At 41.9% G+C, this 22,959-nt stretch overlaps 2 protein-coding genes across 4 annotated transcripts in view; one reads left to right on the forward strand and one right to left on the reverse strand.

The window, feature by feature from the left end:
- Positions 1–20,529, forward strand: part of DNAH11 (dynein axonemal heavy chain 11) — a 194,522-nt gene extending 173,993 nt beyond the window's left edge. The window contains exons 32-37 of the mRNA XM_008047908.2: positions 9,720–9,962; positions 13,253–13,435; positions 13,512–13,627; positions 17,716–17,828; positions 18,373–18,513; positions 19,665–20,529. Coding sequence (XP_008046099.2) covers positions 9,720–9,962; positions 13,253–13,435; positions 13,512–13,627; positions 17,716–17,828; positions 18,373–18,513; positions 19,665–19,912 — 1,044 coding nt within the window. The 3' untranslated portion in view covers positions 19,913–20,529. The remainder of the gene's footprint in view (positions 1–9,719; positions 9,963–13,252; positions 13,436–13,511; positions 13,628–17,715; positions 17,829–18,372; positions 18,514–19,664) is intronic.
- Positions 20,530–20,632: 103 nt separating this feature from the next.
- The window catches only part of CDCA7L (cell division cycle associated 7 like), a 47,023-nt gene continuing 44,696 nt past the window's right edge, over positions 20,633–22,959 (reverse strand). For all 3 annotated transcript variants that reach the window (XM_008047877.2, XM_008047891.2, XM_008047884.2), the window contains 2 exons: positions 21,642–21,778; positions 20,633–21,107 (listed from right to left, as the gene is read on the reverse strand). In XM_008047877.2, coding sequence (XP_008046068.1) covers positions 21,077–21,107; positions 21,642–21,778 — 168 coding nt within the window. In that variant the 3' untranslated portion in view covers positions 20,633–21,076. The remainder of the gene's footprint in view (positions 21,108–21,641; positions 21,779–22,959) is intronic.

A 22,959-nucleotide genomic window follows, 5' to 3' on the forward strand; every position in this document is an offset into this window, starting at 1 on the left:
TATTGAGGATTCATGGCCTTTTGTGAGTATATTCTGGCCTGCCTTTATGGGAGTTTGGAAACTTGTTAGAAATGCAGACTCTTGGACCCCATCCCAGACCTACAGAATCAGAATTTGCATTTTAGTGAGACTTTCTCAGGTGATTTCTATGCACGTTAGAGAATGCACCAAGGTAAAACACTCTCGCGTGCACTGACTCACTGGATCCTTACAATAACCCTGTGAGGTATGCAGGGCCGACACTGTTACTGCATTGCACAGACCAAGATGCTGAGATGTGATGATTCGCCCCGGGCTACCAAGTTGGTTCGGGCAAGAGCTCTACTCAAAATATGTCTTTTGATCTCTATTCCATAGCTCATTTCACTATAGTTTTTTTGTTTTGTTTATTATTTTTGGCCTGTCATAGAAATCATGGAATATTCTAAGATTTGGTCACTAACAGTAATCTTACGAAGTATGTGCTCAAGAAAAAAGTAGTGAATGTGAGATGATGAATTTGTAAGGTAGTGAATTTGGTAATTAGCCTGATTTAATCATTCCACAATGTAAACATGTATCCAAACATCACACTGTGCTCCCTAAATGAAAACAATTATTACTTGTCCATTAAAAATAAAATTAATCTAACAAGAGAATAAAAAGAGATTATATCAAACAAGTGCAAGGTAAGAACCTCATTTGGGTCTTGTTTCAAAAAACTGTAAAAAATTGACATTTGTGACACAATAGGAAATGAGCATGAATATATCATGAAAGTATGGAATTCCTGTTAATATTACTTTATTATCACATGCAAAATATAGGGTGTGTGTGTGTGTGTGTGTGTGTGTGTGTGTGATTAGTGAGAAAGGATTTACTGAGAGGAAATAAAAGCTCTCACAGTGGGAGGGGACCCGAGAGGGTTGCCCAGTTTTTATTTTTAGAAAAAGAAATGATACAACAGCATGGATGAACCTGGAGGACGTTATGTTAAATGAAATGAGTCGGTACAGAAGGACAAATGCTGCATGATCTCACTTATATGCAGACTCAAAAAAGGTTGCTCTCTTAGAAGGAAAGAGTGGAACAGTGGTTTCCCAGGACTGGGGAGGGGAGGAACCAGGGAGGATGGCAGAGGATGGTCAATGGTACAAAGTTGCCATTAGAAAGGAAGAATAAGTCCTGTTGTCCTTTGTACAATAGGATAACTGTAGTCAACAGTATAACATTGTGTGTCTAAAAATAGTTAGAAGAAAGGATTTTGTATGTTCCCATCACAAAGAAATGATAAATATTTGAGGTGATAGACATGCTAATTACCCTGATTTGATCATTACACAATGCCTATATGTATCAACATAACACTCTGTATCCTGTAAATATGTACTTTATTATGTGTCAATTAAAAAGAAAAACGTGGTGACTTGAGCATCTACTTCTTCCTTCTGAGAGGAAGGGGCAGATTCTCTAAAAGGAGTTTAAAGAGACCAGCCATCCATTTCCCATTTCTCATCTGAGTAGCCCTGTGTCTGTGTAGAAATGGTTCGTGGCTGGGGCTGTGTTTTCTGGTAAAAGTACTATTTATGTTTCTTATATACCAGAAGCTGAGAGTGGCAGCCTACATTACACATCTCTAATGATGTACAGATTTGTGGCCATTTTCTAGTTATTTCTTGAAAGCTCAAAGCACCTTACATCATATCATTTCTATTTCCTGATGAGCAAAACACATGTTTAGAGCAGTGCCAAGTTTTGGGGATTTTTAATAGTCTGAACAATGTCTCATTTATAATTTCTCTGAAAACTTCATCTCAGAGAAGCATTACGTAGATCCCCTTCCTCAAGTCCATTTTATGAAGTAACGTAGCCTGGTGCAGTGGCTCACACCTGTAATCCTGGCTCTCTGGAAGGCCAAGGTGGGAGGATTGCTTGAGTCCAAGAGTTTGACATCAGCCCGGGCAACATAACAGGACCTTATCCTTACAAAAAAGTCAAAAAATTAGCTGGGTGTGGTGGCATGCACCTATAGTCCCAGCTACTGGGGAGGTTGAGGTGGGAGGATCGCTTGAGGCCAGGAGGTCAAGGCTGTGGTGATCCATGATCATTCCACTGCACACCAGCATGGATGACAGAGCAAAACCCTGACTCAATAAATAAATAAATAAACTAAATGATAATAAATGAGAAGATACAGTGTATTACAGTCCAATATAGGTAATTGGGGATAGATTAAGTTGGTACTACTTTCAATAATGTTGAACAATTTGGGGAAAGCACGATGCTATGTGCCCACTGTTTAGGCGTTTCTTTTGGCTGTGAGTCTCCTGGTCTCTTGTGAGTTCTAATGAGCCATGATTTCACATGTCAGAAAGAGGCTTCCAATTTAACATGATTGGAAGTCACTCCTCAGAAGAGGTCTGGGAGCAAGTAACCATGGAGATGGGAAAGATAAACAGTGCCAGGCATGCGACCTTTACAGAGGCTTATTTCTCTGAATGATGGTGGAGGGCAAGGGGCCAAGGGAGAAGCTCATGGGGGCGGTCCTTCCCCTGGCTCTGGTCTGTGGCAAAGGGGAGAGAGTTACTGTTGCTAAACGAAGCAGTCCATTAACCTTCATGAGGCTGAACTCCCATTCAAATAATTGTAAAGTAAATCTAGGTGATGAAACCTGAGGAACATTATTGGTGTGTGCAAGCCCTTTATTAATATAGGTATCTGACCTTCCTAGGGATCCAGTGAGGTTTTCAGTTGGAAATGCTTCATTTGCAAGCCCTTCTTCTCACTGGACAGCTACCTTCTCAACTCAGAAGAGGAGATTAAAGTACGCACTGACTTGGTGTCAGAGACTGCAAATCCCAGTTATTTTCTTCTCAAGAAAATGCTCCTTCTCATGCTGTTTATATTATGAGCGACATGATCTAACACTTGGGTATCTGCAGGATGTCTTTTTGTCACTTCTTACACTGGTTAATGTGTTGGGAAATGAATATCTTTAGTTGCCCTAGAACATGATCAAAAAGCAGCCCATTCATGGTGTGGCATTTAAAGTTCAGCTCCTCTTAGCAAAAAAAAAAAAATCAGAATGCTTTCAGTGATAGCCTGCTCTTAGGAGGAGAGATGAGTGTCGTGTTAGATAAGTGAGTTTGACTCAGACAGGGTTCTCCGATGGCAATGAGCTTTAGAGGGACTCTTGCCAGAGGAAGAAAACACTGTCTCATATAAAGCACGTACTTGGCAGTGCTGAATAAGTAATACAGTCAAGTACTTTCAGAAAAAAAGGTAACAGGTCACCTTAAAGTTATACAGTGCAAACTATGTTAGTGATACAGAATGATAATTAAGAGCCTGGGCTTTGAAGCTAAAACATACAAACACACACACGCACACACATATGTACACACACACACACACACACACACACAAACACACACTCCTCAAAGTCCTTGGGTCCATGTTCAAGTGCTTCCTTGCATTTGCTGTATGGTATTACTAAATCTCTTAGCCTCAGTCTCATCATCTGTAAAACAGAAATGACCAACTCATGTCATCAGGTTTAAACACTGGTACAATATTAACACAATATGCTTAATAAATGGGAAATATTTTTATTATGAACTACAAATACCTTCTCTGTGCCCAGGGTCAGTATCACACACTTCGTATGTATTATTTCTTCTCCTCACTACACTCCTGAAAAGTAGACATTATTATCCCATTTAATCAAAAAGAACCTTCTGCTCAGAGAAGTCAAATGACTGGTAGACAACAAAATCAGGATCTGAACTCACAATCAGACTCCACAGGCCATTTTCTTGAAAGGCACTGTACCATGTTGGAGTGCTGATATATTTGTAGTGATTAGAACACAGGTCTCCAAAACACTACCCATGTCTTTACTTGCACAGTGTGTTGGCACAGGTTGGTACTAAGAACAACACGAACAGTCCAGAAGACTGTAGTTCTGGTTCTGGTTCTACTACTGACTTGCTGTCTAGCTTTATGTGGGACCACCCTTTGTCTGTTTATTTGTTTGTAAAATGAACGTATTGTCTAGAAAATCACCAATGTCCCTCAGTTCTAAAGACACCATGATAATGTGATTCGACCTTGAGCAATATCTGAATATCCCTGATAGCACTTTGGGGTCATGACATTTTTTACTCAAAAGACCAAGAGCAAATGTACTTGTTTGGACTCGTACAGAACTGGGAGCTTCTTGTCATTACTAAGACTACTTGAAGAGGCAGTGGAGGGGGTGTTTTTATTAAATGTCAGAGAGGAAAATATAAAAAGGACAACAATCCCAATGAGTCAACATAGTAGGCTGAATGCCAGTTCTCCCAGCTTCTAATAATTGGGTCTGTCAATGCACCTACGCTGATTTCTGCAAAGATGACTTCAGATCCTTGGTGACTTTTTCATGATGTGGAGATTCAGTCAGCCTGAGCATGATTCCATTGATTCTTTTTTTAAAAAACAATTTTTCTAGACTGGGTGTGGTGACTCAAGCCTGAAATCCAAGCACTATGGGAAGCCAAGGCAAGAGGATTGCCCGAGTCTAGGGGTTCATGATGGCAACTAGGTAAGACCTTGTCTCTAGAATAAATAAAAAAAAATTAGCTGGGCATGGTGGTGCATGCCTGTAGTTCCAGCTACTTGGAAGGCTGAAGCACAAGGATCACCTGAGCCCAGTAGGGCAAGGCTCTGGTGGCCGTGAGTGTGATACTGCACTCCAACCTGGACGACAGAGTGAGACTCCAACTCCAAAAAATAAATAAAAAGTTTTTCTGAGATGTCATTTGCATACCACAACATTTACCAATTATGTAACTCAAAGGTTTTTAGTATATTCACAGCTGTGTCACCAGTACCACAATTTTAGAACAGATTTATTACCCCCCCCATAAAAACTTGGACCCCACTGGCAGTCACTCACCATTTGCTTGCCCCTCACACACACACAATACTCTCAACTCCCAGCCCATTGCAACCACTAATCTTCTTTCTGTCTCTACAGAGTTGCCTATTCTGGACATTTTATATAAATGAAATTACACAATATATAGCCTTTTGTGTCTGACTTCTTTCACTTAGCATAACGTGTTCAAGATTCATCCGTGTAGTGTATGAGGTTCAATAATTAAATTCATGAATTCATTCTAGAAAAAGTGCTACATACCTCATTGCTGAATATCGATACAGTCACCTTCGAAATATTCCCCTTGGAAAGCTAGACACCAACGCCAGCACCTAGTCTACCTCTCAAAGCAATTTTGGAACTCTCTTTCTGGAATGGGATCAGAGTTGTCATTGTATCACCCTTTATGTCCTGAATGTCATCAAATGTCTTCCTTTCGATATTTCCTTTATCTTCGGGTAAAGAAAAAAGTAATTGGGGGCCAGATCAAGTGAGTAGGGTGGATGTTCCAATACATTTATTTGTACAGTGCTGCCAGTGTAAGCACACAGTGGCAAGTCCGTGAACTTAATTGTCAGATCTCAACAAATACCAACAACAGCTCTGATGGCCATTCCAGAGAAAGAGCTCCAAAATTGCTTTGATGAGTGAACTAGGCACTGGTATCAGTGCATAGCTTCCCAGGGGAAGTACTTCAAAGATGACCGTAGTAATATTCAGTAATGTGGTAGCACTTTTTCTAGGATGGGTCACAAACCTAATTGTTAGACCCTGTATATTAATACTCCATTCCTTTTTATGGCCAAGTATGCCTCCATTCATTGCATGGGCATGCCACATCTTGTTTATCCATTAATCAGTTGTTGGTCATTTAGGCTGCCTCCACCTTTTGGCTATTATGAGTAATGGTGCTATGAATTCTGTGTACAAATTTTGTGTGGACATGTTTTCATTCTTTTGGGTATATACCTTGGAGTGGAATTGCTAGGTCAAATGGTAACTCTATGTTTAATGTTTGGAAGAACCACCAAACTGTTTTCCAAAATGGTTGCACCATTTTATGTTTCTACCAGCAATTACTTGAAGATTCTATCTTCACCAACATTGCTACTGCCCACACGTTTCATTCTCACCATTCTGGTGGGAGAGCAGTGGTATCATGTTATAGTTTTGATTTGCATTTCCCTGAAGACCAATGATGTTGAACATCTTCTCATGTGCTCAGTGACCATTTGTATAACTTCTCTGGAGAGATGTCTTTGTAGAACTATTGATTATTTGTGGCATTACAACAACTCTCAATCAATCCTCCCCCAAAGGCAAGAAAGGTGGTTACTGTGTAGAGGGCTCAACAGTTAGGGGCCGTCAGCAAGCTGCTTTTCATGAGAACCCTGGAGTAGGAAGGGAGAGGGTCTGGATTCAGAATGGGGAGTCACAGAGCTCCCTGAGTATGCTGAAATCACTACAGTTTTCTTAAAGTAAAAGGAGAATACAAGTCTCTGTATCTCTGTATGAAACACACATTGCTTTTCAAACTTTAGTTGTTTGGCATCCTAGTAGAAATTTACAGTAGGGCATTACTCTGGTTTTTGTTTTTTCTTCCAGAAATCAAGATGTATGTAAAATAATCATGTCTGCCACTAGGGCACAGGGAAGACCAAAACTAACATTTATAAAAGACTGCTGTGTGCCGAGTTGTTTGCATACTTTATTAAATTCTTACAGCCACAATCATGAGGTTGCTATTATGAGCCGAGCTGTATTTAACTGATGAAGAGATTAAAATTCAGACAGATTATCTTTTTTTTGTTTGATTCGTAGCCTCACTCTGTGGCCCAGGCTAGAGTGCAGTGGCACAGTCATGGCCACCACAGCCTCACCTGCTGGGCTCAGGCGATCCTTCTGCCAAAGTCTTCCAAGTAGCTGGGACTACAGATGCACACCACCACATCCAGCTAATTTTTAATTTTATGTTAGAGATGAAGTCTCACCGAGTTGCCCGCATTGTTCTTAAACCCCTGGGGTCAGGCAATCCTCCTGCCTCCACCTCCCAAAATGCTGGAATTACAGGCACGAGCCACTGTACTTGGCTGCTCTTATTTTTATTTTGGCTAATTTATCTATCCTAGACTACTAATGGTGAGTTTAACTCTCCAGCACAGTTTTGTTTTGGCCACCCTCAGTCAAATGATATTTAAATTTTGGTTATTCTTATATATAAATATGAAATGATAAAAATGTGAATAAATGAATAAAACAAAGGCAATGGATACTGGTGGTGGGGCAGTCTGACTTGTTCCTTCTCATATTCATTGGGTCAAAGGCTTCTGTTTCTGACAATATGAAGGATTAGTTAACTTGAAGTCCTGATATAAGACAAAAATAGAAATGTTGACTCAAATATTAAAAATGACCTTGGAATTAACAGCAGCCACTGAGCATCATTACTGAGGACACAGACTTCCTAGGCAGTCTGGGGTTACAGGTTTGGGAGGGAAGGAGCAAATCATCACACAGGTGTCTGTATGGAAATTCATCCTTATTCTGTTCTTTTCGACTAAAGTTCCTTAAGAACGAGTTATATGAAGCTTTTATACTTCCAAAGTTTGTTGTCACATCCTGGGTGACCATACATATTGCTGAATGGATTAATGAATATTCACTTTGTCACCATGTAATTGTGAGGGGACCACAGCATAATGTACAGTTATAGACAAACCCTGCCTTCAGAAAATGATTTAGAAAATCCAGGCAGAAAATCTACATTAGGTGATAGTTTAAAGATAACATTTCTGACTGGGCATGGTGGCTCAAGCCTGTAATCTCAGCAATTTGGGAGGCCGAGGCGGAGCCTGTGGGTTTGAGATCAACCTGGACAACATGGCAAGACTTTGTCTCTACAATAAAAATTAAAAAATTAGCTGGGCATGGTAGTGCGCGACTGTAGTTCTGGCTACTTGGAAGGCTAAGGTGGAAGGATCGCCAGAGCCCAACAGGTTGACGCTGGGCTGGCAGTCAGCATGCCACTGCACTCCAGCCTGGGTTATGGAGTGAGACTCCAATTCAAAAAATAAAAAATAAAAATAAATAAAGATAACATTCCCCTGTACATTCAAGTGCACTTACAGACAGAATTTATGGCACAAGAGACTAGGAACATTGAAACAGAACTGCTAACGGTTCCTGGGAACCAAAGAGCAATTGGAAAAAAAAATCAGAGATTGTACTGTTTATTATAAAATTATAAGCACTTGATTGCCTCTGTGTTTATGGCTTGTCCGAGACAGGCCTGTAAATTTTTTTGTTACATTTTGAAGGTCTAATGTTTCAAGGGTTTGGTGTTCCTGCTCACTTTGCCTTTGTTCAAAATGTCCCTCTAAACGAACTGTCTATCCACTGGCCCCAGCCACAGTGAAGCAATGGACATGCTCTATTTCTCCAGCCTTTCATTTGGCAGGTAACTGTGTGTGGAGACCCCGCACGTGTCAGACTTCTGCCAAGGTCTGTGATCTTGAGATGGGCAACATAGACCCTGCACTGAGTAGCTGTTAGTCCTAGGAAGGTAGCATCAATTTGACGCTTAGTGCATATGGCCTATAAAATGGTACTTTCACATATATTTCAATAGGTGCACATATCATTATTTACATTTATAAAATTCATATGTATCATATGAAAATTGGTGTGAAGCAGTACTATGGGGAGCATAATACACTAACCAAGCACAGGCTATAGAAGGGAGACCCCCAAAAAACCAGAATTATCTTTTGGAGGGCTGGCCCCTTTTAGTGCACTTAGAATTTGTTCCTCTGGACCAAATAGTCAACCAAAGTTTTTATCTGGAAGTTTTGAGAAGGTTGCATCACAATTTGTGGGAAAAACGTCCCGAGTTGTGGCAAATAGGTGACTGGTTCTTCCACCATGATAACCACCTACCCACAATGCACTGAATGTTCAGCTGTTTTTTACCAAAACGGCATGACCCCCATACCCCACCCTCCCTATTTACCCCATCTTGCCCTGAATGACTTTTTTATATTTCCCTGGATGAAAAAAAGTTTTCACAGGGAAACATTTTGCCAAGGTAGAAGAGGTGAATCAAAAAATGGCAGAAGCACTAAAAGGCACTCAAATTGACAAGTTCAAAAACTTAGCAGTGAAAAAAGTGTTTCAATAGACGGATTTCATCAGTCAGAGAGTACTTGGAAGGTAACATGTTTAAACATGTAAGAATACACAATTTTCTGTAAATAAATCTCAGGTTTTTTGGGATCCCCTCTTGTAGAGTCATACTAAAAAGAGTCCAGAACTAAGATTAAAATCAAATGGTGTGCCTGGGCAAATTCATGTTAGAGTCTTGAATTCTTCTCTGGCAAATGTGGATGATTGGGAGAACCCATGAATGGAAGAATGGAAGTGTGTACCAGGTTGACCAATGCACAGTGATGGTGTGACAGGGCAGCCAGTGCACAGTGATGAGGTGACAAGATAACCAGTGCACAGTGATGGCATGACATGGCAGCCCGTGCACAGTGATGGTGCCACACTTGCTCATTCCTCTGTGTGTATGTATCACATTGCTTCAAGCACACTGCAAACTAAATCTTCTTAGGGATAGGACTCATGTGTGTTCCTTGGCATCCCCCCCAGAGGTCAGTCCGCTGCCATACATGGAGCAGAATGGTTGATTACGAAAGGTTTTAGAGAGTCTGCTACCTATCCAAGACCTTCTTGCCACAGATGTTCTCGAAATGTTTGGGAATTGAAAATTAATGCCTACTTAGAGTTGGAATAACTGACTTTTCCTTTATGGTTGAAGATTGAAGATGAACTTATGCTGGCACCAGGATTTGCTGCCCCACCCTACCTAGATTATTCTGGCTACCACCAGTACATAGAGGAGAGTCTTCCTCCAGAAAGCCCAGCACTGTATGGCCTCCATCCAAATGCTGAAATAGAATTCCTGACGGTGATGTCCAACACTCTCTTCAGAACTTTGCTGGAGATGCAGCCCAGGAATGCACTCAGCAGTGATGAACTGGGGCAGTCTACAGAAGAAAAGGTAGAGGATCTTTTCTTTTTTATTGAGGTACATCTTTCATACACTGAAGTGTACTAATCTGAAGCGTACTACTCAGTGAATTTTTGCACCTATGTTATATACTCCTATAACCACCAGCTGAATCAAAATACAAAACATTTCCAACACTCCAGAAGGATACTCGTACTCATCAGTCAATGCCTCCCCACCGTCAAAGGTAACCAATAACCTTACCTCCAGCATCACAGGTGAACTTGGCCTGTTTTTGAAATTCAAATACGTGGATTCATATAGTGTCTGCTAATTCATGTCTAACTCCTTTCGCCCTGCATTATATTTGTAAGATTCATCCATGCTGGTCATGTACCAATGGTTCATGTTTGTTTAGCATTCTACTATATGAATATACAATTCTTTATTTGTTCATCCTACTGTGAATGGATGTAAAAGATTATTGCTTCTTGCTTTTCACTTTTATGAATATCGAAGCCATGAACATTCTTATAGTCTTTTGTCAACAAACATTAACTCACAAAGGTGTCCACTTATTATACTCATTTCTCTATATTCGGAAGTGGGATTGCCAGATCACAGGGCATAATGTTTAACTTTAATAGTGATCCTAAACAATTTTCTAAAGTGGCTGTACCCGTTACACTCCCAACAGATATGCATGTGAGTTCCAGTTGTGATTTTGTTACGAGTGATGATATCTCATAGTGGTTTTAGTTTTGTGTTCCTCAATTGAAGAATAATATAGAGCATCTTTTTGCAAGTTTATGACCATTTGGATATACTTACATGTTAAGTACCTGTTCTAGCTGCTTTCCCAATTTTTAATTGGGCTATCAATCTTTTTCTTACTGATCTGTAAGAACTCTTTAATCTGGATATATGTCCTTGCTTATATACATGTATTACAATGTTCATCCATTTGGGAAACAACTATAACTTTAAGAGAATCTGAGGTGAGTAAGGTGTGTATCTGGTTTTTGTGCTTATCTCTTTCCACCAAGGAACCACAGATATCTGTATCTTCTCCACATTTGTGGTTTGCCTTTTACTCTCTTGTGTTTTGGGATCTGTCACTTTTTTTTTTTTTTTTTTTTTTTTTTTGAGTCAGATTCTCACTCTGTTGCCCAGGCTGGAGTGCAGCGGCGTGCTCACGGCCACCGCAGACTCAACCTGCTGGATTCAGGCAATCCTTCCACCTCAGTCTTCCAAATATCTGGAACAACAGGCGTGTGCCACCACACCCGGCATCTCATTTTCTTATGGTGTTATTTTTACATTGTCTTGGGAGATCAACATTATTTTCTAAAGTTATTTATTACCTTAGAATAATGGGGTTGAAAAATCTTCATTTTACCTTAGATTAGAATCATGTTTCTAATTTAAAACTTTAATAGTCGAGCCGGGTTTAGTGACTCAGTCCTGTAATCCCAGCACTTTGGGAGGCCGAGGTGAGTGAATTGCCTGAGGCTGAGGTGAGTGAATTGCCTGAGCCCATAGGTTCAAGACCAGCCTGGGCAACTTGGCGAGACCTCATCTCTATAATAAATCCAAAAATATTAGCCGGGCGTGCTAGTGTGGGCCTGTAGTTTCAGCAACTTGGAAGCTGAGGTAGAAGGATTGCCAGAGCCCAGCAGGTCAATGCTGGGGTGGCTGTGAGTATGCCACTGCACTCCAGCCTGGGCTACAGAGTGAGACTCCAACTTGAAAAAAAAAATCAAAAAACTTTTAATAGTTGCCTTTCCCAAATAATTAGCCCTTATTTATCTCAATTTTACTAGTCAGGATTTGAATGATATGAATTCAGGTTATTGAAACCCACTAAATATCAGATCTAATTATAGTGAAGTTCCAGGAACTATCCATATTTCTTGAAAATTTTCCATTATTTTTTGACCCATTCATTGAGACACTTGTTGTAATTTAGAAGTGTTACAGTTTGTTGGTGTGTGTTTCATCCTATGTACTAACATCTCTATAAGTATGTTACATTTTTAAAAAAGATGAACAAGGCAAACATGCATCCATTTGGAAACAACTACAGCATTAATAGAATCTGAGAGGTGGGTGAGGTCTGCATCTGGAGTTTGTATTTGCCTCTTTCCAACCAGGAAGCTGATCATTATACCAGAAAATGCAGAGCATATGAAGTAAAGATGGCTCGTCACCCCAGGTCGGCAAACAGATTGTAACAGTGACCATGTGTTGGGTGCTTACTGTATACCGATACTATAAAGGATGTTCTACAGACACACTATTTAATCTACAATAATTCCAAGTGCTATTAGGATCCCTACTCAGAGATATACTTAGATGACTTGCCAAGGCCAGGCAGCCACAAAGAACCAGTGAAGAAACCCAATTCTTAGTGCCATTCTTTTCCTGCTACCCTATGTTTCATAGTCTGCTACTGCTGTAAATGAGGTTAACATTTCAGGATCTGACAAATTACCTGCCAGTAATGCCAACTTGCAGGTATGATGTCAGAACCATAGGAAGCAATCTAAGAAATCAAGAAGAAAAGCTGCTGAGGCTAAAGACAGGCAGTTTTTCCATCTTTTGTCTTTTCTAGATATTTATTGGTTTTTCCAGCTCAGTGAAGCTGCATAGATGTACATCTGAGTACTATTTGCATATTCACACCTTCAATGTATATATCTTTCATTTCTTCAGGGCTACAATTACAGAAGATGGAGGAATCTTTGTTCAAAAATGATGACATCATTGGGAGGGCAGTAGCATAGTTAGAAGAATTAGATCATGATTAAAAGGTCTCCTTGGTTCATGCAACTTTTTAAATGACTTGTTCATTTAGCCAATTATGAAATACTGTACCCAAAGGATGGGATGCTATTTCCTTTGGTCACATCTTTATATACAGATGACATGTAGTTGATGACTAGTCTATACTCCCTAAATGTTAAGTGCAAATCAACAGGAGCTCCTTCCTGAACCAGAATTTGTTCCTCCAGATCAAACAGTCGTCAAAGTTTTTATCTGGAAGTTTTGAGAAGGTTGTGTCACAACTTGTGGAAAAAAAATCTCGAGTTGTGGCACCTTCAATCTGGGGCTCTGAGAAAGGGCAGGTGCTGGCACTGCTGCAGAAGCAATCGGAGTAGTTGGCACTGTTGCTCTGTCCACTTCTTGGAAGCAGTCGGCATCTTTTAAATGCATTCACAGGCATCTTTGGAAGCTGTACCACGTATTATGAGACTTCAAAAACAGAGGATTTATATAGTCATCCTGACCAAAACTGAAATAGAAAAAAGTTACATCTTTGCATGTGTTAATGATTTTAGGTTAAGAATGCCTTGGATGACATTTTGGAGAAACTTCCAGAAGAATTCAACATGGCAGAAATAATGCAAAAAAACTCAAATCGAAGCCCCTATGCCCTTGTTTGCTTCCAAGAATGCGAGAGGATGAATATTCTCATTCGAGAAATCCGTGGATCGCTTGAACAATTAGACCTTGGTCTGAAGGTAAGTTTCAAGTGGGACTAGAACAAGTTTCACCACACACGAAGATACTCACAATGGCCTTTTTTCTCCATACAAGGGGGAGCTGACATTATCTCCCAATGTGGAAGCCCAGCAGTACGCACTGAGTTACGACACAGTACCAGACACTTGGAGGAAACTGGCTTATCCTTCTACTTATGGCCTAGCCCAGTGGTAAGCTACCCCATCCTCACTGCCACTGGCCCTGGTCAGCCTTGGTGCTGAGTTCAAGCTCTGAATTATGCCTCGTGATAACTATGAAGATTATGCTTTATGACTGCACTCAGCCAGTAACTGCAAACTCTACCACCAGTTTCATTTGTGTTTCCTTGGTATATTGCTTCAAAAGAGAAAATCATTTAAAAGTCAGGGTCAGAGCAAGATTCTGCCTCTCGCTTATTAAGTATTTGATCTTGGGCAAAATACCTCATCTGTTTGTGTCTCCATTTTTCATATGAAAAATGTAGATAATAGAATTCCTTCATTGAGTTGTTATAAGATTGAGACCATGGAAGGTAATTTGAGTTTGCCCTTATGTCCTTTTATACCCTTATTTTCCCAGCCAGTGATGACTAATACCTTCCCATAGACAACATTTTAAAGTTTGTAATATGGTTTGTAGTAAACTAGACTGCCTCCAGCATGTGGATGTGACTACAGCAATGTGTCACAAAGCCAGGCAGAAATTTACAGATTGCTGAAGGCCAGTATCACTCTCAAGATGCTCCTTGACCTTGGTAGACAATTCCAGCTTTACTAGGCTCTCTTTATTCCAGGCCTTTTGGTGCTAAGGTTTTTTGTCCCTACTTACCTGAGTCATTCTTCCATGAACCCGGGCACTACTTTGAGCCTTCAACTGTAGGTTCCACTGGAATCCCAAATGACCGTCCCCTAGGCACCTCAGTGTAGGCTGTGTGGGATGGATGGGTGCAAACACAGGGTGGGGAGGGGCACACATAGGTCCAAGCAACTGCAGCAGAGCAGTGAGCAGAACCTCTCTGTGGACTTCTAATGCTGTAAATATCCCAAAGCAGATTTTATATATCCAGAGATGAATGACTTACACACACCGTTGCATTTTATGATTAATGATAACTTTGGACTTATTTCCGCCATCTTATTTTGTGCTAACTTCTTAATTTCTCTTAGCTTCCTTTTTCCCAACATTTTCTGACTTCTGTCAATTTACTTGTTTTCTTCATAGCCCTGTACCATTCCTAGTATGTTAGTGGAGACCCCTTACATTGCAACATACACACCTTGGGTTTCTCTAACATAAAGTTCCCTTAGACCATTCAACCTCTCTCTGAATATAAGCCTCCTTCTGGTCTAGAATTACTGTTCCATCTCATTTTTAAACCACAGTATTTTTGTTCTGTTTTACATATAGTCAGTAATTATTTGTGTTTTAACATACCATACCAAGTTTTTTGCACATCATTGCTATTTGCATCTCATCTGGGCTCCTTTTTATCAAAGTATAAAATATATAGCAGGGCTGTGTCTAAAACTGTCTTTACTATGCTTTGATTCTTGCTTGATAGTTTAATACTTCTTTTTTTTTGAGTTAGAGTCTCACTCTGTCACCCAGACTGGAGTGCAGTGGCCGCTCCTGGCCACTGCAGCCTCGACCCGCTGGGCTCCGGCGATCCTTCTGCTTCAGCCTTCCAAGTAGCCAGAACTACAGGCGCGCGCTACCACACCCGGCTAATTTTTTGATTTACTGTAGAGATGACGTCTCACCAAGTTGCCCAGGCGGGTCTCGAACCCATGGGCTCAGGCAATTCACTCACCTCAGCCTCCCAAGTCGCGGGATTACAGGCTAAGCCACTGAGCCCGGCTAGTTTAATACTTCTATATAGAATTCTAAGACACAAAGACTCATTTCCCTCAGGGCTTTGGTGTTACAACTCTACTGTTTTCTATCACTGATTGTAGGTGATCAATCTGTTCTTAAATATATACTTGTCATTCCTTCAAAAATAAAGTTTTTTAAAGTCCTCTCTTTACCCGGTGTTCAGCAATTTTACTGTATTGAGGTTTAAAGTGTATCCTGCTTAGTACCACATGGCTAAAAATGTGAGTTCAACCATAGCTTCCATTCTAAAAAACTGGCCCTTATTTCTCCTCATTTTTTTTGAAGATGCTCTCCCTCTATTTTCTTCACTGTCGACATTATCTACCTGAACCTTCATGTTTTCAATTTGTGTGTCTCTTGGCTATAGTCTAGTTGATTTTTGTCAGTTCTGGGTGATCTTCATTATATCTTTAACTATCTCCCTTGATTTAACTATTTAAGTTTCATTGTCCATAATTTTCAGCTCCAAGCTGTATTGGAAAGACAGTTTCATAAAGTCCTGCTTTTGTTTTTATGACTATTACTCTCTTCCCAAGGAATTTAAACATACTTACAAATGAGTGTTTTGAGATTCTTCTATTTTTATTTCTTGGATTATAAATCTTGTTGGTTTGCTGGGTGGTTTTCATGTCATATAGTTTGCTGTCTTTATACATGGATGAGTTTGACAGGTTATAAGAACACTTAAGACACTCTTTTGGAGGGCTTTGTAGCCACTGCTCTATTCTCTTGTCAAATGCTGCCGTGGAGATGTCCATGAGCATCCTTTCTTCCCTATATAACTGGCTTCGTGTTTCCTGCCCATCCAAGGGATTACCATATAAAGATTTTAGTATTGATTATTCCGAACTAGATTTTATTGAAACATGATGTACCCTTGATTATACAGATCCAAATTTGCAATTTAGAAAAACTCAGTTTCTAGAAGTAATTAAATATTCATGCTTTATTTCAGCTTTCATCTTATCCCTTTCACTCCAACCCTTTGCAGCTCTCCCTTTTCACTTTTTTCTCCCTAACACTGCTTCACTTTTTGCTTTCATTTTTGTAATTGTTTCTACTTCTTTCCTGAGATCATTAAACCTAATGTCCTCTTTTTCCTATCTGATCACTTCCAAGCCATAATCCTGCTTAAATCAACAATCACTTGACATTTTTTAAATGGTTGCAAATTGGCTGCAATGCTTCTCCTTGTTGTGGTCATGTTTTGAAGGAAGTCTTTTCTGCCCCTGCTTTTCCCATTCTTTGCCTCTTTCGTCACCTTTGAGTCGAGCCTGTGCTGCTCCTTTTTATGATCTTCAAGTACCTTCTTCTTAATCCAGCTACCTGAAAGAACGTAACATGGGTCGGGGCACAGGTCCTGTTCTGAGCTAGCCAGCATTTCCTTTGTGATGACCCAAGTGTGAATGTGAACATTCTGAGCCTTAATCTTTCTTCATGGCTCAGATCTGCCAAAGCCATTTTCTGCCATGGTGGTTTGTGGGGTGACTCTTCATTCAACCCTGCTTCCTGTGCAACTCTGAATTCATCATGGTCCCATAAAACTTCAGTGCCGGCCCTTTGCCGGCTTTTACGTTGTGCTGCCCTGTGTTCCACCCTCATCTTTACTTTATTCCCTATTTAGCAACCCTTAAAATCTACATCTCAAGGTTTCTTATGCCACCGAGCTTCATCAGAAAAGTTCATTTGTCCTTACCTGCGAGAGTCAGCTTCCTCACAGGAAAACTGCAACAACTTCCTACCTTGCATAGTCGTGACATGAAAACATGGATATAAACAGCCCATTTTGCAAGCCACAGCCATGATAGAAGATTGTTGTTTTCCTTTTTTTTTTTTTTAAAGCAGGATTTATTAAGAAGACAGAAAAGCTCCCACAGCGGGAGGGGAACCGAGGAGGCTGCCCATTGTTTTCCTTATCTCACACTGGACGATTGTTGGCACATGCTCACCCCCCCCCCCCGCCCTTTCACCTTTCTTGAAAACTCTGGTCTTGTACCAACCGTCACAGCCTTGCCCCCCTCCCCCACCCTCCAACATGGGTGTTTTTTGCTGTGTGTTCTGGCTGCACCTTGTACATACCTTCCCGGTAGCACTTGTTAGCCCGTCATATTGGAGGTGACCTTTGTACAGTCACCACACAACACTATCTAAACAAAACAGTTGAACACATGGAGACGAGTGTTCCATATTCCTCAGTGTGTCTTGCCCCAACAGTAATATCCGTCAGAGCTCCAGGTTTCAAACTAGCTCTTTTAAGGGACAATTCCCTGCAAATCATCAGGGAAAGATTTACTGCCTATTAGCGGTATACTTCTCTTCCACCACTAGCCTTCCCCAGAAACTACCGGAAAATGACTATTTTACTGAATAGCAAATTTATTTCTTCCTACCTCCCATGAACCAGGTTTAATGACCTCCTCCTGCGATGCCGACAACTGGATACTTGGACACAAGACCTTGCCCTCCCGGCTGTCGTGTGGCTTTCTGGCTTCTTCAACCCCCAATCCTTCTTAACTGGTAAGGGCTGAGGCAGGTCAGTCCCTGATGCAGACAGGACCACACCCCTAGCGGAAATCCTGCCTTGTTTGACCACGATGGACTCTGATGGGCTCTCGTTGCCCTGATTACCAATTCTCAAGCAGCAGCCATGACAACAGAGTAGGACAGACTGGAAGCTGTAGAGGAAGCAAGGTCCTCAGCAGGAGGAAAGAGGGCCCCAGGAGCAGCCACCAAGTGAGGTGGGATGTGGTATGCTCCAGTAAATGTTTTCTGTAAAGGGTCATGTGGTCTCTGTCACAAAGACTCCACTTTGCCACTGTAGTGCAAAAACCACCACAAACACTGTGCAAATGGTCATGGCTGTTCCAGTAAAACTTTATTTACAGAGACAGCGAGGTTGTCCTGCAGGCCTTAGTTTGCCAACCCCTGCCATATGCAAATACCCACGAACCTAAAACATCCAACGGGGCTAATGGATGCCTCAGCGTACTGGTGGCTCACGGGAACCTTATGTACAACTTTTTTTTATCCTGGTCAATTTTTGTTCCTTATTCTCCCAAAGCAATCATGCAGACCATGGCTCGAAAAAACGAGTGGCCACTGGATAAAATGTGCTTGACTGTGGATGTTACCAAAAAAACAAAGGAGGATTATGGCCACCCCCCGAGGGAAGGCTCGTACCTCCACGGGCTGCTCATGGAAGGTAAGCCACCCTGCGGAGCGCATGGGAGCCTTTCCCAGGGTCAGGTTGGCATTTGTCCTCTGCTGGTTCTCAGCATCTCCTCACACAATAACCTCATGCTAGCGGTTGTTTCTCTCGTCTCCTCCTCTCTCTTTCAAATAATTTAAATGCTGGAATGTATGGTCGCATTTGGGTGATGGAGAACACTTAAATTTTGCACAAGCCAGACTCGGTGGCTCAGCCTGTAATCCCGTGCCTTTGGGAGGCTGAGGTGAGTGGATTGCCTGAGCCCGCAGGTTCGAGACCCGCCTGGGCAGCGAGACCTCATCTCTATAATAAATCAAAAAATCAGCCGGGCATGGTAGCGCATGCCTTAATTCTGGCTACTCGGAAGGCTGAGGCGGAAGGATGGCCGGAACCCAGCAGGTCGGGGCTGCGGTGGCCGGGAGCGGCCACTGCACTCCAGTCTGGGCAACAGAGTGAGACTCCAATTAAAAAAAAAAAAAAAAATTTGCACAAATATCTAGCATTAATGCTGCAGGATAACTTAAGGCATAAGCTGAATTGACACTGTTTTGCTTTTCAATGAAATCAAGTCAAAATATTTTTAAAGACTGTCAGTAAAATTTTACAAGACATTGGTGCCACTGCCCAATGTGAATCTCCAAGGGGGGCGGGACTAGGCAGAATTTTCCACATCTATCTGGTCATGTGTTTATTCCACAGGACACGTAGTCCCTACCAAGATGTTAATTTTTCACTTCAAAGCACGTACAAAGTTCAAAGAATTAAAGTCCAAATCTTTAGAGGCTGGGGAGGTGATGTAAATAAGTAACTGGAACTTGGTGTAAGAAAATAAGATGCAGTGGTTTAAAAGGGGGACCAGCGAGTTTGCTTTAATGTATTTGAATTCTCAAGGAATCTGATTTTGTAAAATTGTTCAGTTCACTTCCATGAGGAAGTGTAGCTATTAAGCATGGAAGCAATCGCCTCAGTCACAGGCGGGGTAACCCCCCTTTCAAAGTGTGTCTCGCACCAGCTTGGTAAGGATGCCACTGACAAGCAAAAACGTGACAACACTGGAATGTTTATTGTGTCCAACCATGAGACCATCAGTCCCAACATGCCACACAGTCACAACCACAGGCTTTGTTGTTGTGTTTTTGCCATAGGTGCCAGGTGGGACACCCAGTTGGGAAGCATCGCCGAGGCCCATCTCAAGGAGCTGACAGCTGCAATGCCAGTCATCTTTGCAAAAGCCACACCCGTGGACAGACAAGAAACCAAAAACACCTATGAGTGCCCTGTGTACAGAACCAAACTGAGAGGCTCCAGCTATGTCTGGACCTTCAGGCTAAAGAGCAAAGAGAAGGCCGCAAAATGGGTTCTGGCAGGCGTGGCTCTGCTGCTAGAAGCGTGAGACAGCCTAGGACTAAGCCTGCATCCCTCCGGCAGCAGCCAGAGCGCACAGGATTCCCACTGGCCACTGCACTGTTCCCATGCCCCTTGATTATTCTACTGAAAAGGCACAAAACGTATTCCAGCTGATGTCTCTTTTTAGTAATTTACACGTACATTCGCTTTTTAAAACGCTATCCTTTAAAAATGGAGAAGGGGGAGAGGAAGAAGCAAAAATGCAGAAAAACCAGCAGAAACCTATTCAGAAGCCATGGTCGCTGATTTTAGCCTTCCTGGGTCCCCTGCTGAAACCCCATCCCTCCACACAAAACAAATAAGTCCAGTTTCTCTCTCTTTTTCATCAAACTTTGAACATACAACCTCAGAAACAATACAGCTGGGAGGAAAGGAGGGGTTTTAGTTCTTATGGAAATTAAAAAGCAGTCTTTTTAAATAAAAAATTAGCCCTTATATTCTTTCAAAACATAGAAGCAGCAGGCCCCAGGTGAGTCCTGAAGGAAGGGATGGGATGGACACTCCTGCTAGCCGGTGGTACTCCGAGGCCTCCAGTGTCTGTAACGTGACGGTCCACTTCTGTTCAGTCAAGTTTGAATACAAATAAAACTTCTAGTACTGTCACATTCTATGGTTAATTGCACTTTGTAATTTAGGGGATCATTCTTCATTATAAACTTCCAATGACCCAGAGCAGGTTAAGCTCTGTGGTTTGAACCATGGTCACCCATGATAAGGCAAACTAAAGGGTATCTACTGAGTTTTACCCTGGTAAAAACTTGGCCTGGAGTGACTGGGAAGTAAAAGATCAAGACAACATAGATAATTAAACAGTGTCAAAGGCAAGAGTTGCTTATACAATGTCCTCTCTCTAACTTACCTGAACTTTAACTCCGCCCCATTTAAACTGTGCTTTTTAATCATCAGCAGATACTTTTAACAATTCAGTATCCAAACAGGTCTGTGTATACATGTCGATTCCTCTGCTTTGCTGTCTTCCTGAGAAATCATTTTAAGCATATAAACAATCTTTTTTTTAAAAATAGTATTTAGAAACAGTAAACTCCCACAAAGAATTTCTGTATAAAAATCACAACTGTAAAAAATCTTAGGCACAAATGGTATGCAAGTCTTGGTGAAGTACTCTATGGTGAGCTGGCTGGTTCTTCTCTTAATTGTCTTCTACCAGCTGCTTCTGTAAGCTGAAAAGAAGATGAGAAGGGTTTGATAAGTAGTTAACACAGCAGGAGCATTCTAGGTAGAGAGGATCAACAACCCCCAGGACAAAGCCAGAACCCAGATCTCCTGATACCTGATGCCTGCAATAATACCTGTCCTGTGGTTCAGGGTGCCCCAAGTGTGACTGGCCTCACTCCTAAATTCCAAAACAACCATTCAGAGCCTCTGACAAAATAAAACTCATAGCCCACAGTTCTGTCTCCTCTCTGCTCACTGGGTTGATGGCTGCCTTTGGCTCTTCACAGTCTGGATAGCTGGCCCTCAGCCCCGGTTTGGCTATTCCTTCCATTTCTGTTATACAACCTCAAAGGGGAATTTCCTTATACAGAAAATATCAGGCCTGAGTTGCTTCAATGCAAAGATTCAGAACAACGGCGCTTGAGGAAGTTTTTATATAACTCAGTCATGAAACAAGATAACAACTAACTCCTGTCTAGAGGGTCTCCCGTGATCGGCCCAGAGATTACAACCTCCATTTTTAACTGCTAGAGACCTACCTCTCCAGATACTCCTTAACGTTGTTGTAACCATAGAACTTAGCCAGATGGATGAGAATTCCTGTGGCACAGCGGCCATCACGCTTCCGACAGTAACTGCAATTGCAGATCCCACGGCAGGGAGGACACATCCAGTCCTGAGAGAGATGATGGCAAAAATTTCCCCTGTTATCTACAGGCTCTGGCAAGACCTGGGATTCTGGGCCAGCCTGGCTTGGACTCAGTCCATCTTCCAACCTCCAATCACATGGTATCTTTGAGTGTGTGTCACCGGGTGCCCTCACAGGGTGTGAAGGACCGCCCAATACACTGCCTCCTTTCTCACCTTTCACAAAGGCCCGCAAAAGCTGATCATGTCACACACGAACAGACACTGAAAAACGGTGGGTTTAGACAAAATCAGTTACACAGTTCGGGGGTTGGGGGGAAGGCACTAATAAAAAATTATGGACACCTTGGGAGGTGGAGGCAAGAGGATGACCTGAGCTCAGGAGTTCGACACCAGTGTGGGCAACTAGGCAAGACCTAGACTCCACAATAAATCAAAAAATTAGCTGGGCATGGTAGCACGCGCCTATAGTTCCAGCTACTTGGAAGGCTGAGGTGGAGGGATCGCAGGAGCCCAACAGGTCGACGCTGGGGTGGCCATGAATGTGGCACTGCACTCCAGCCTAGGTGACAGAGTGAGACTCCAACTCAAAAAAAGAAAAAAATTATGGAGACTGTCAAGAGCACATAGCTAAGCACAGAGCCCCGTAGGACTGCGCAGATCCAAGCCCATGAAGTCAACCCTGGAGTAGGATCACAGGGTTTCCAAAAGACCAGCTGGGAATACCAGCCTTTCCAGTATGTGTGCTTACTATCAAATACTGAGCCTGAGCAGCAGTTTATGTTCATTTATCAGCTGAGAAAAGTATATTTACCCATGTGACTGCTACAGAAACGGTCACACAACAAGGCTGTTACGAGCACAAGACTGCCGAGGTTCAAGATCATACTTACTAAGTGTGATACTATATCTCACCTTACAGAGGGAACTGAGGCATGGAGAAGTAATTTACCTACTTCATGAAGTTGAACAAATTCATAACAACTGAAAATAAAGGCCAGGTCCAGTGGCTCACACCTGTAATCCCATCACTTTGGGAGGCAAAGGCGAGAGGATTGCCTAAGCCCAGGGGTTTGAGATCAGTCTGGGCAACTTGGCAAGATGCCATCTCTAAAATAAATTTTAAAAATTAGCCAGGTATGGTGGTTACTTGGAAAGCTGAAGTGGAAGGCAAGGCTGTGGTGGCGATGAACGTGCCACTGCACTCCA

This window comes from Carlito syrichta, unplaced genomic scaffold (genome assembly GCF_000164805.1).
Source record: "Carlito syrichta isolate Samal-C Ts95f unplaced genomic scaffold, Tarsius_syrichta-2.0.1 Scaffold39610, whole genome shotgun sequence".
Lineage (NCBI taxonomy): Eukaryota > Metazoa > Chordata > Mammalia > Primates > Tarsiidae > Carlito > Carlito syrichta.